General features: G+C 38.3%; 2 gene segments (V, D, J or C); both read right to left on the bottom strand.

Annotated features, from left to right (window-relative positions):
* Positions 1-3,660: 3,660 nt before the first annotated feature.
* On the bottom strand, positions 3,661-4,204 carry LOC120434961. The segment is given in 2 exon segments: positions 3,661-4,031; positions 4,116-4,204. Coding segments are annotated over 2 exon segments (432 nt in total).
* A 4,868-nt stretch (positions 4,205-9,072) lies between these two features.
* LOC120434905 lies at positions 9,073-9,831 on the bottom strand. The segment is given in 2 exon segments: positions 9,073-9,552; positions 9,726-9,831. Coding segments are annotated over 2 exon segments (429 nt in total).
* Positions 9,832-12,973: the final 3,142 nt, after the last annotated feature.

The following is a 12,973-nucleotide window of genomic DNA, read 5'->3' as shown; positions in this document are numbered from 1 at the left end:
AAAATATACAGGCTTTCATAGGGTGTCCTAATTTTCTCACATGAGTGTATATCGTTCTGTATGTCATATCATTAACCGGTCATTTAAACCTGTAACTAAATGTATCTTTCTTTATTTTATTGATTAATTTTGTTTGTATCCACTGAATGAGTTAATCAGCCTGTGAATATGGGTTTATAATTTTCTGTAAATGTTTTTTCATGCGGTCATGTATGTGGAAGGCTCATATGTGCAGACAAAGCACTGAAGACAGTTTGATCAGGCCAGCTGTGATCATCATCCTGTTCAGAACCTAAACTTAAATGTGTGTGTGGTGGAAAGTTGAAGACCTTCATATGATCCTCTGATCTGTAGTTGTACTTGAGGTCCCCCTACAGTACAGGAAATAATTGCAACACTTGTGCCAACCATTCAGTGAGGTTTTTGTTCAGCTTTCACATGAGTCTGTATCACTGTGCTTACTGACGGCACAGAAATACCAGCCGCTGTCTTTTGGCTGCAGGTTCTTCACTGTAAATGTCCCATCGCGAGCCTCAGTCTTTGTGGCTGAGTATTTCTCTTTGCTGAATTTTCCAAAGTCGTGATCGTATTTTTTGGCTGTTGTCGTGAACACAATCAGTTCCATATTTTCTCCTGGCAGCTGTCTGTACCAGTACATCTGGACATAGAAAGCACCTTTGTTATGGCTGCAGTCCATTGTTGCATTATTACCCTGTTGTTCCCACAGCATGGGAGTTTGTGTGACATCATTGGCATCAGTTAGACCTGTATGTTTATAAATGTTTGGTTAATAATGACATTTTTTAAAAGTACAACGTTAAACCATATACACCTTATGTAAATGAGATCTTAGTCTAATCCACCTTTCATCCAAAGAAGAAAAGTCAAACAGCTGAGCTGACCATGCTTGATGAGGTCCATCTTGTTGGAGATGCATGAATAAATGGCAGTATGAATTTACGTTGATATATAGAGTTGCAGGTGGGAGTGTCGCTGCTTTGTGCCGTGCTGTGTGATCCTGAATCAAAGAGAAGTCGTGAGCATTTGTGGTGCTTGACATCCCCCTACAGTTCACGAGCTTGTATTTTTATTCCTGACTGTTAAATTCTTCAGAGGACAAGACATCTAGCATGGTGGCAGGAAACACAATTATGTGTGTGACTTTAACAATTGATCAGAATTAATTCCCTGCTTTTTCCAACGATTATAACAACGCTTAAGGTTTAATCTAAGCCAGCAACATGTCTTCAAATGGGGTCAAATATGCCTTGAAACTCTCAAAACCTTAAGGCTAGATTTAGTTGCATACTGGCTGCAGGTGTTCAGATATTAATCTGCCTCAGAGACATTAGGTAAGGTTTTGTATTGCCTTTAGTGGAAGCTGTAATACTATACTGAGCCCAATAATGCACATGTTTCTGTCAGTCACTGAAACATTAGAAATGGTCAGGTTTGAATGTTGTTTGACATTTCCATCAGAGCTGATTTTCACTTTCACATTATCTGCGTGGTTTGGATATTCCACGTTTAGGTATCCCACGAACTTTAGAGCTCTGTGTTCATCTTGTTTGTACCAGAGAATCCGATCAAAAGTTAACACATCGTGTGAACAGTGGATCTGACTGGAAACAGATTGACCAACTTTCTTAATGATGGAAGGAGGTGTTTGCAGGACAGTGTAGGTGCTAGAAACTACTGTGGGGTGAGCAGAGTGAAAAGTACAGATCACTATCATAGTGGACAGTACCTCCAATGAAGATAGAGCTGAAGAGAGTTTGATCAGACCAGCTGTGATCATCATCCTGTTCAGTGGAACCTAAACTTAAATGTGTGTGTGGTAGGAAGTTGAAGACCTTCATACGATTCTGATCTGTAGTTGTACTTGAGGTCCCCCTACAGTACAGGAAATAATTGCAACACTTGTTCCAACCATTCAGTGAGGTTTTTGTTCAACTTTCACATGAGTCTGTATCACTGTGCTCACTGACAGCACAGAAATACCAGCCACTGTCTTTTGGCTGCAGGTCCTTCACTGTAAATGTCCCATCACGAGCCTCAGTCTTTGTGGCTGAGTATTTCTCTTTGCTGAATTTTCCAAAGTCGTGATCGTATTTTTTGGCTGTTGTCGTGAACACAATCAGTTCCATATTTTCTCCTGGCAGCTGTCTGTACCAGTACATCTGATAATAGGTAGCACCCTTGGTATGGCTGCAGTCCATTGTTGCATTATTACCCTGTTGTTCCCACAGCATGGGAGTTTGTGTGACATCCTTGGCATTGCTTAGACCTGTGTGTGTAGAACAGTTTGGTTAATAACGCAGATGTTTAAGTATAAAACTTTTATTTATGATCACTTGTTTCTGTCGTCCCTAAAATAAGTACCAGCATAAATGAGATCTCAGTACATCTCACCTTTGATCCAAAGCAGAAATATCAAAAAGCTGAAGTGACCATATATGAAAATGTCCATGTTGTAGAAGATGGGAGCACATGAATAAATGACAGTTTGAATTTATGTTGATATCAAGAGTTGCAGGTGGGCGTGTCACTGCTTTGTGGGGAGCTGTGTGATCTGTGGTATCTCCATCGTCAGTTGTGAGTATTTGTGGTCCTTGACATCCCCCTACAGTTCATTATGTGAGATTTTTGTACAGGCGTTGAGTGTGGCTGCATCGCTGTGTTCACAGACAGCACAGAAATGCAAGCCTTGATCTCCTGGCACCAAATTCTTCACTATCAGTGTCCCACTGTGAGCATCACACTTGATGGCTGAGAACTTTTTACTCCTGAAGTCTGGTTCAAAGTCAGGTTCAGAGCTTGCAGTAGTAAACGCCATTTGTTTCATTAGTTCTCCAGGCAGCTGTCTGTACCAGTGCATCTGGAAATAGGTAGCTCACTTGGTGTGGCTGAAGTTTATAGTTGCATTATCACCCTGGTTTTTCCAAAGCGTGGAGCGCTGGGTAACATCTTTTCCATCAATTAGACCTGTGTGTAACAAAACAAGTTATTGTGTAACTTATTTTTTTAAAATCAATTTCTATCAAGTATTAAAGGTTTTTCTCATCCTATATCTCATGAAAAAGAAACCTTTCAGTTCAAATAAATTGCTTCAAAGTAGTTTAAGTTGAATCTGTATTATATAGATGTTTTTTGGGAGTAACCTGATACCCACAGCAAGAAGATTAATATTATGAGGAGGCCTCTTTTGTTAATAATGATGTCCATGTTCTGTTTTGACAAGAACTCACTGGGTTAGTTACATGAAGAGTTCAGGCGGGAGTGTCACTCAACAAAACTGTCATGATGTGTAGATCAGAGTATATATGGTGCTGTTGATCCCCCTGCAGGTCATTAGTTTTGCTAACAATATCTAATGAGCAATACCCGATGAAGATTTCAGCATATTTCATTGTTTAAAAATTTATATTTCTAACTGTCAAATTCCTGAAAAACAGATCCAGCTTGATTGTACGACTTATGTGTCTGACTTTAATCATTATCATAATTAATGCTGTGCTTTTTCCAATAACTACAGCAACTCTTTAGGTTTGAACTGAGCCAGCAACACGACTTCAGATGGGATGAAATTTGTCTTGAAACTTTCAGTAACTTTTTTCCGAGGCTAGATGTAGTTGCATACTGGCTGCAGGTGTTAAGATATTAATCTGTCTCATAGACATTGGGAGAGGTTTTTGTATTGACTTCAGTTGAATCTGTAGTACTGTGCTGACTAGCAGCACAGAAATACACAGCACTGTCAGTCACTGAAACATTAGAAATGGTCAGGTTTGAATATTTTTTGCCATTTCCGTTAAAGCTGATTTTTCCTTTCACATCTTCCTCGGGGTAGGGAGAGTTCAGATTTAGGTATCCGAGGAACTGTGGAGCTCTGTCTTTGTCTTGTTTGTACCAGAGAATCCGTTCAAAAATTAACACCTCATGTGAACAGTGGATCTCACTGGAAACAGCTTGACCAACTTTCTTAATGATGGAAGGAGGTGTTTGCTGGACAGTGTAGGTGCTAGAAACTCCTGTGGGGGAATAAAATAACACATTATTATTTTAAAAATGAAATTACCAGCTGTGTGATGATTTCCTGATCTTAGAATACTCACCATTATCCCCCATCAGCTGAAAGACAAAGAGAATGAAGACTGTGGAGATCATGTTGAACATGGGTTCTTCCTTTCCTCTCCTGTGAAGCACATCACAGTTAATGCATGACAGATATGAAACCAAAGCTTTGACTTTATCTGCAGGCAGTGTGTAGATATTGTGGTTTTGGGCATGTGCAATATGTTTGCTACCTTATGTCATTTGCTGACATTTGTCTCCCCCTGGGGGTGTAAAAAATCATTCTCTCTCCCCTGTTTCCCCTTTGTTGGTAGTCACTTTAGCATCGATATTCCAATCTGTATCTAAAGTTATCTTTCTATATTTTACTGAGTCACTTAGTTTTGTATCCACTGACTGACTTGCATTTATCAACTAGTGAAAATGAGTTTGTGTAAACTATTCTTGATGCACAATTCATACGTGCAGAGGGATCATGTATGCCACTTTGTGATGAAAATGAATGTCTGTCTTATACAGATGCTGCACGTTGGTCCCTGAAACACAGAACAGTCCCTTCGGCTCTGCGCTACTTAATTTGGATTGGCTGTTCTTTTTTTCTTTTTTTTAAGAGGACAAGAGAGATGAGGCCTATTGCAATAGTTTAATTTTTCTATCGAGAAAAAGTTATTTCGCAATACATATTGTTATCGTTTTATCGCCCAGCTCTAATTGAACATGAATTTAACAAACTCAAACTTGAAAGGGAAGCTAGCTGCAGGTGCTCAGGAGCCCCAGTACTTTGTTGTTCTGTCAGGCAGATAAGGGAAAAGGTTTTTGTACTGACTTTACAGTGAACTGCAGCACTGTGGCGTTTGGCAGCACAGAAATACACTGCACTGTCATTGAACTTTAGATTATAGACGGTGAGGGCTGACTTTTTGCGGCCATCTCCGTCAAAGCTGATATTTCCACTCGGATTGCTTTCTTTATTCACGAACTGCAGGTTGACATATCCCAGAATCTCCAAAGTTTGGTGTTGGTCTTGCTTGTACCAGAGAATGACCTCATAATCTTTAATGCCGTGTGAACATTTGATTTCACTTTGAACAGATTCACCAATTCTCCTAATGATGGAAGGAGGTGTTTGGTTGACACTTTTTGTGTCAGATGCACCTGAGGAAAAACAGAGTTTAAATACAGGAATCATTATGTTATAATTATTGTATTGTTATAATTATTGTTGTTTTTCCTACCTGTAATTTCTGGGAAGCGAAGAAAACAAAATATAGTGACCACAATGATCATTTTAAACGATTTATCTCAGCTTTCCTTTCAGTATAGTCGGTTCATCAGCTGTGGATGAGAATAGATCGCGGTTACCAGATGATGCACATGGGAGGTGTCAGCAGGTTTCTACTTCATTGCTTAAACTAGCAGTGGAAAACACTGTCGTCATTCGACAATCTGTGGGCGTGAAGATTTCATTTGTTGAGGTCTGTCTCCACCTACTGGAGTAAGGGTACTGTAAATGGAGCACAAGCCATGTGGAGTTAGATTCTGGCACTCATCCTTCTATAGAAACTGACTCGGTGTGTCGCTGATTATTAATTCAACACATGTATTCCTTTTGTTTCTTTTCAGTGGGACTGTACCTAAAACGGTAAACATTATAACTGGTGAACACGATTAATTTTATAATGATGAATTGATGTGGTTTTAGCTGATCGTTGCATCTTTGCCGTGTTTTGTTTTGTTTTTTCCCCTAGATTATGGAGGTCTCTGTGACAGACCTGTGAGTTTAACACAAAATTTTACGGCATGCAATATATATTTGACACAGTTTTCCATTGAAACACTTTGAAAACCCCTGGAACTCTTACATTAATGGGAAAAATATGAATATGTTCATCAGATTATAAATGACCTGAAGTCCACTTTAAAATGAAGAATAATCAGAGGACTACCTGTTTGATGAAAACAATATCCATGTCCTATTGGCTGCAGGTGAGACTGTCACTATAGTTTAGAATTTGATCCCACAAACACGTATGTATGTGTGTGTGTGTGTGTGTGTACAGTGGGATGCAAAAGTTTGGGAAATCTTGTTAATAGTCATTATTTACCTGTATAAATCGTTGGTTGTTACAATAAAAAATGTCAGTTAAATATATCATATAGGAGACACACACAGTGATATTTGAGAAGTGAAATGAAGTTTATTAGATTTACAGAAAGTGTGCAATAATTGTTTAAACAGAATCAGGCAGGTGCATAAATTTGGGCACCACAAAAAAAGAAACGAAATCAATATTTAGTAGATCCGCCTTTTGCAGAAATTACAACCTCTAAACGCTTCCTGCTGGCTTGTCCAAATGTGCTTTAGCATACCTCAAGCAGCTCTGTTTGTGCTGTGGGTGGAGAAAAGATTTCCTCTGCATCACTCTCGCATACAGCATCTCCTTGTGTAAAGTGCATCGAATGGTTGAACGATGCACAGTGACTCCATCTGCTGCAAGATGATGTTGTAGGTCTTTGGTGCTGGTCTGTGGGTTGTCTCTGACTGTTCTCACCATTCGTCGCTTCTGTCTATCCGAGATTTTTCTTGGTCTGCCACTTCAAGCCTTAACTTGAACTGAGCCTGTGGTCTTCCATTTTCTCAGTATGTTCCTAACTGTGGAAACAGACAGCTTATATCTCTGAGACAGCTTTCTGTATCCTTCCCCTAAACCATGATGGTGAACAGTCTTTGTCTTCAGGTCATTTGACAGTTGTTTTGAGACCCCCGTGTTGCTACTCTTCAGAGAAAATTAAAAGAGGAGGGAAACTTAAAATTGACCCCCTTAAATACTCTTTCTCATTATTGGATTCACCTGTGTATGTAGGTCAGGGGTCACTGAGCTTACCAAGCCAATTTGAGTTCCAATAATTAGATCTAAACGTTTTGGAATCAATAAAATGACAACAGTGCCCAAATTTATGCACCTGCCTGATTTTGTTTAAACAATTATTGCACACTTTCTGTAATCCAATAAACTTCATTTCATTTCTCAAATATCACTGTGTGTGTCTCCTATATGATATATTTAACTGACATTTTTTATTGTAACAACCAACGATTTATACAGGAAAATAATGACTATTAACAAGGTTGCCCAAACTTTTGCATCCCACTGTATGTGTGTATGCGTGTATATATACATACTTTCTAATTGTAGATGGGATTGTAAATGTCATTCAGGGTCCCCCTTAAGTCTGTAAATGGCTTAGCCAAGACTTAAACTGTTGCAGCTGCCACTACAGATGTTCAAGGCCAAGTGTGAAACACCGGGAATGAGAATCAGCGCCTCCAAGTGCAAGACCTGCAAAATGGTGATGTACCCACAGAGGGTCAGAGTTACTACCCCAGGTGGAGAGTCTTGTTCACAAGTGAGGGGAGGGAGGAGCATGAGATTGACAGACAGGTTGAAGCGCCGACTGCAGTGATGTGGACACTGTACTGATCTGTTGTGGTGAAGAGAGAGCCGAGCCAGTCAATCTACATTCCTTTACAGCATGCTTCAGAGGGGATCAAAGTTGTGTTCAGTCAATAAGTAATATTTTTCAAAGTCTAGATTTAGTTGCAGACTGGCTGCAGGTGTTCAGATAGTAATCTGTCTCAGAGACATTATGGTTAGAGGTTTTTGTATTGACTTCAGTGGAATCTGTAGTACTGTGCTGACTAGCAGCACAGAAATACACAGCACTGTCAGTCACTGAAACATTAGAAATGGTCAGGTTTGAATGTTTTCTGCCATCTCCATCAAAGCTGATTTTCCCTTTCACATCAACCTCAATGTTTGGATATTCCAAATTTAGGTATCCCAGAAGTTGTAGGACTCCTTTTTCATCTTGCTTGTACCAGAGAATGACCTGATAACTTGGTATGCTGTGTGAACATTTGATTTCACTTTGAACAGATTCACCAATTCTCTTAATGATGGATGGAGGTGTTTGGTTGGCACTTTTTGTGTCAGATGCACCTGTGGAAAAGCAAACAAGAGTTTAAATACAGGAACTTTGCATTATATTGTTATTATTATTGTTCATTTTCCTACCTGTAACTTCTGACAAGAGAAGGAAACAAAGTACAGTGAAAACAGCAATCATGTTAAACAGTGTAAGCCAGCTATCCTTTCAGTATAGTTGGTTCATCACTTGTGGTTAACAATAGATTGTGGTTACCAGATGATGAACACGGGAGGTGTCAGCAGTTGTCTACGTCATTGCTTTAAGAGCAGAATCTTCATACTGCAATCTGTGAAAGTGATTATTGTTGAAGTCTGTCTCCACCTACTGGAGTAAGGGTACTGTAAATGGAGCACAAGCCATGTGGAGTTAGATTCTGGCACTCATCCTTCTATAGAAACTGACTCGGTGTGCCGCTGAAATACTGAATACTCTAAATGTGACCTTAGTCAAACTCACCTCTCATCCATAGCAGAAGCATCAAACAATAGAGGTGAATGTGTTTGATCATGTCTGTGTTGTAGTAGTTTGTAAAACACGAATAAATGACAGTATGAATTTATATTGCTATGAAGAGTTGCAGGTGGGAGAGTCACTGCTCTGTGTGGAGCTCTGCCATCCTGTTGTCTGTGGTGTCACCATTCACGTGATGAATCAACTTTCAGTTGTGAGTATTTGTGGTCCTTGACATCCCCCTACAGTTCATGATCTGGAGTTTTTGTAAAGGTGTTGAGTGTGGCTCTATCACTGTGCTCACTGACAGCACACAAACACCATTTGTTTCATTAGTTCTCCAGGCAGCTGTCTGTACCAGTACATCTGGTAATAGCTGCTGCCCTTGGTATGGCTGCAGTGTATAGTTGCATCTTCATTCTCTTTTTTCCATAACATGGAGGTCTGGTTGACATCACTTCCATAGGTTTGTCCTGTATGTAACGATAAAAGTTATAATTTAAAATTTTGTTCATTTCTACTTCTACAGCATTAAAGATTTTTGGTAATCCAGAATTTCCTGGAACAAAATAACTGTAAGTTGAAATAAATTCTTTCAAAACATTAAGCAGTTTGAGTTGAATTGGTATGATGAATCCATGTTCAGTTGTGAGTATTTGTGATCCTTGACATCCCCCTACAGTTCATGATCTGAGGTTTTTGTACGGGTGTTGAGTGTGGCTGTATCACTGTGCATACTAACAGCACAGAAATACAAGCCTTGATCTCCTGGCACCAAATTCTTCACTATCAGTGTCCCACTGTCAGCGTCAGGCTTGGTGGTTGAGAATTTTTTATCCCTGAAGTCTGGTTCAAAGTCAGGTTTGGAGTTTGCAATAGTAAACACCATTTGTTTCATTAGTTCTCCAGGCAGCTGTCTGTACCAGTACATATAGTAATAGCTACTGCCATAGGTATGACTGCATTCTATAGATACATTATCACCCTGGTTTTTCCACAGCATGGCGGTCTGCTTGACTTCCCCCCCATCAGTTAGACCTGTGTGTAATGATAGAAGCGATCATGATCACTGGTTCATTTCTACTAAGCATTAAATAATTTTTTGTTATCCTAAATCTCTTAAAACAAAATGACAGGCAATTAAAATAAATTGCTTCAAAACATAAAATGGTTTAAGTTGAATTTGTATTATAAAGCTTATTGGGAATTACCTGATACCCACAGCAATAAGAATGAAAATATGAGGAGACGTCGTTTGCTCATGATGAAGATGTCCATGTTCTGTTTGGCATGACCTGTTTGAGACAGTTGTGTGAAGAGTTGGAGGTGGGAGTGTTGCTCAATGAAATTGTCACTCCAGATGTAGATGCAAGTATATGTGACGCTGCTGGTCCGCCCACAGGTCATCATTTCCATTAACAACAACATATGATGACTGAGGAAGCTGGATTTTGGTAATGGTGTTTTTTGTTTGTTTGTTTTAAAACTTTTTTGAAATTTTCTCTGCCTGCCTGAAATTCTTGACAAGGAAACTGGTCCATCTTGATTATAGGAATTGCATGTCAGTATTTTATCAGTGAACATAATTAATTTGTTGCTGCTTTCACCAATTAAAGGAAATCTTAAGGATTTAATTGAGCCTCAAATGTGACTTCAAAGGGGATCAAACTTGTTCAATTAGTCAGTCATTTTTTTCAATGTCTAGATTTGGTTGCAGACTGGCTGCAGGTGTTCAGATATGAATCTGTCAGAGACATTAGGAGAGGTTTTTGTATTGACTTTAGTGGAATCTGTAGTACTGTGCTGACTAGCAGCACAGAAATACACAGCACTGTCAGTCACTGAAACATTAGAAATGGTCAGGTTTGAATGTTTTCTGCCATTTCCATCAAAGCTGATTTTCCCTTTCACATCATCCTCAATGTTTGGATATTCCACATTTAGGTATCCCAGAAGTTGTAGGACTCCTTTTTCATCTTGCTTGTACCAAAGAATGACATCATAACTTGGTATGCTGTGTGAACATTTGAATTCACTTTGAACAGATTCACCAATTCTCTTAATGATGGATGGAGGTGTTTGGTTGGCACTTTTTGTGTCAGATGCACCTGTGGATAAAAGCAAACAGCAGTTTAAATATAGGAATCGTTAACTTTGCATTATATTGTTATCACTATTGTTCATTTTCCTACCTGTAAATTCTGACAAGAAAAGGAAACAAAGTACAGCGACAACAGCAATCATGTTAAACAATTTAAGCCAGCTATCCTTTCAGTATAGTCGGTTCATCACTTGTGGTTAAGAATAGATTGTGGTTACCAGATGATGAACATGGGAGGTGTCAGCAGTTGTCTACGTCATTGATTTAAGAGCAGAATCTTCATACTGCAATCTGTGAAAGTGATTATTGTTGAAGTCTGTCTCCATCTGCTGGAGTAAGGGTACTGTAAATGGTGTGGAGCTGGGTCTCAACACTTATTCTTTCTAAAGAAAATAACTGTGGTTGTGTGTCTGATTAATAGTCCAACACAACGTGTTCCTCTTTTTTAATTTCAGTGTGACTGAATCTAAAACTGTTAACATGACCAGAAAATTTTACTATGATATAGTAGAACATTTACAGCAATTTGTGACACTTGCCGATTATTTCTTTATCCTAAACAAATGCTGTACAGAGGAGCACAAATATCTCATGCACCTTTCTTTGTACTGTACAGTTAAAAGCTCCCAAGATGGTTTTGGATCATCTCTATAAAGTCAGAATATAAAGATAAAAAGCTGCAGGTGCATGTATTGTGTGGTGGGTACCACAGTAGAGGAGATTAGTAGGTAAAACTTTGCACTGACAGTGTACTGGGGTTTTTGTTCAGCTACTGGGTGCATCTGTATCACTGTGTTTGCTCACAGCACAGAAATACAAGCCTTTGTCTGTAGGCACCAGATCCTTCACTGTGAACGTCCCAGTGTAAGCGTCAGGCTTGGTGGCTGCAAATTTCTCCCTGCTGAAATTTCCAAAATCATGATCAGGTTTTGCTGTACTTGTGAACACAACTAGTTTCATAGTTTCTCCAGGCAGCTGTCTGTACCAATACATCTGCACTGTAAAATCTAACTTGTTGTTTCAACTTAAAAATATCAGGTACAGGGCTGCCTTAAAATTTTAAGTTAAGTCAAGAAATAGAGTTTGTTCTTATAACACAACCAATTGTTATCTTAATGAAAAATCACATGTTGTCTAAACTTTTGTCTTAGTTTAGTTGACTGAGATTTGTTAGTCAGTTCAACTCCTTTAATTGTCATCTTTACTTGGGAAAACCTTTTCAGCTAAATTAAAATAATCTATTGTTTAAACTCTTGTCCTAGTTCAGTTGACTTGGGTTTTTTAGTTAATTCAAATACTTTAGTAGTTCTTTTAACTTAGGAATCTATTTTAGCTTAACTAACATAATCTGTTAGCTAAGTTGATTTAAGTTTATTAATTAACTGAGCTCCTTAAGGTGGCTGAGTGAACTTGTAAATCAGTTTCATTTTAATTATCAGAGTTGATTGACTGGATGTAAAGAAAAATGTGTATTAAACATCTTAAGTTTTTTTTTTTTTTTTTTTTTTTTTTTTTTTAGCTTTCTAACATCCATTTCAGCAAAACTACCTGTTAGGTGTATCTTAGATCTCAGGTTTAAATATCTACATTCCTTTAAATTAATTTTCTGTTGTTTACAGAAAAAAATAAAAACCCCACAGATTCCATTAAAGTCTATCTGATCATTTCAGGCAGAAAGTTTGTTTTAAGAACATGACAAGACAATTACTAATGAGCACCCAACATTCACCATTTATTGTGCCATCTTAGTCATCTGAGAAACAGAAAAATCAGTGACGTAGCTCATCAGGCTCACAATCCATCAAAACTCAAAGGCTGCTCCTGTGAAACAATAAATTTGAACTTGGTCTTGAGCCCAGTTTGGGTGAAGATTAAATTCTGACCAATACTCTAGGAGCAGTAGTGATTCTTGTGAAGTAACAACATAAAGTCTGCATTAATGTAATGTATCAACGGGACACTTGCTATTTTAGAAAAGTTATTCTTTACATTTGCAAAATTTTTGAACTTCATTGTGCTCAGTCACACCTGTTAGCATAAAACTTGAAATATTAAAATAGTACAAAACCTTTGATAAGTGACAGTAAAGATCAGTTTATAACAACTAAGACATCAAACTCTTGTATTTGTCTTCGCTTACAATTGCAACAAATTCCACAGAACCAATATCTCTGAAAATGAGCGCATGCTTCTGAAACATTTGATAATATGGATATTTCAGAAACATCAGTTTGAGTCTGCTCAATTGCAAAACAAAGGAAAAACTACTGACTTGCATGAGATAAGCATCTGCAAAGTCCACCATTATATTGTTGTTCACATAAGTTTCTTAAACCATGAACAAATGAGTAATTGTCT

This window comes from Oreochromis aureus, linkage group 19, assembly GCF_013358895.1.
Source record: "Oreochromis aureus strain Israel breed Guangdong linkage group 19, ZZ_aureus, whole genome shotgun sequence".
Taxonomy (NCBI): Eukaryota; Metazoa; Chordata; class Actinopteri; order Cichliformes; family Cichlidae; genus Oreochromis; species Oreochromis aureus.
Note: the sequence above shows the minus strand (reverse complement) of the source record. Positions and strands in the feature narration are given on the sequence as shown.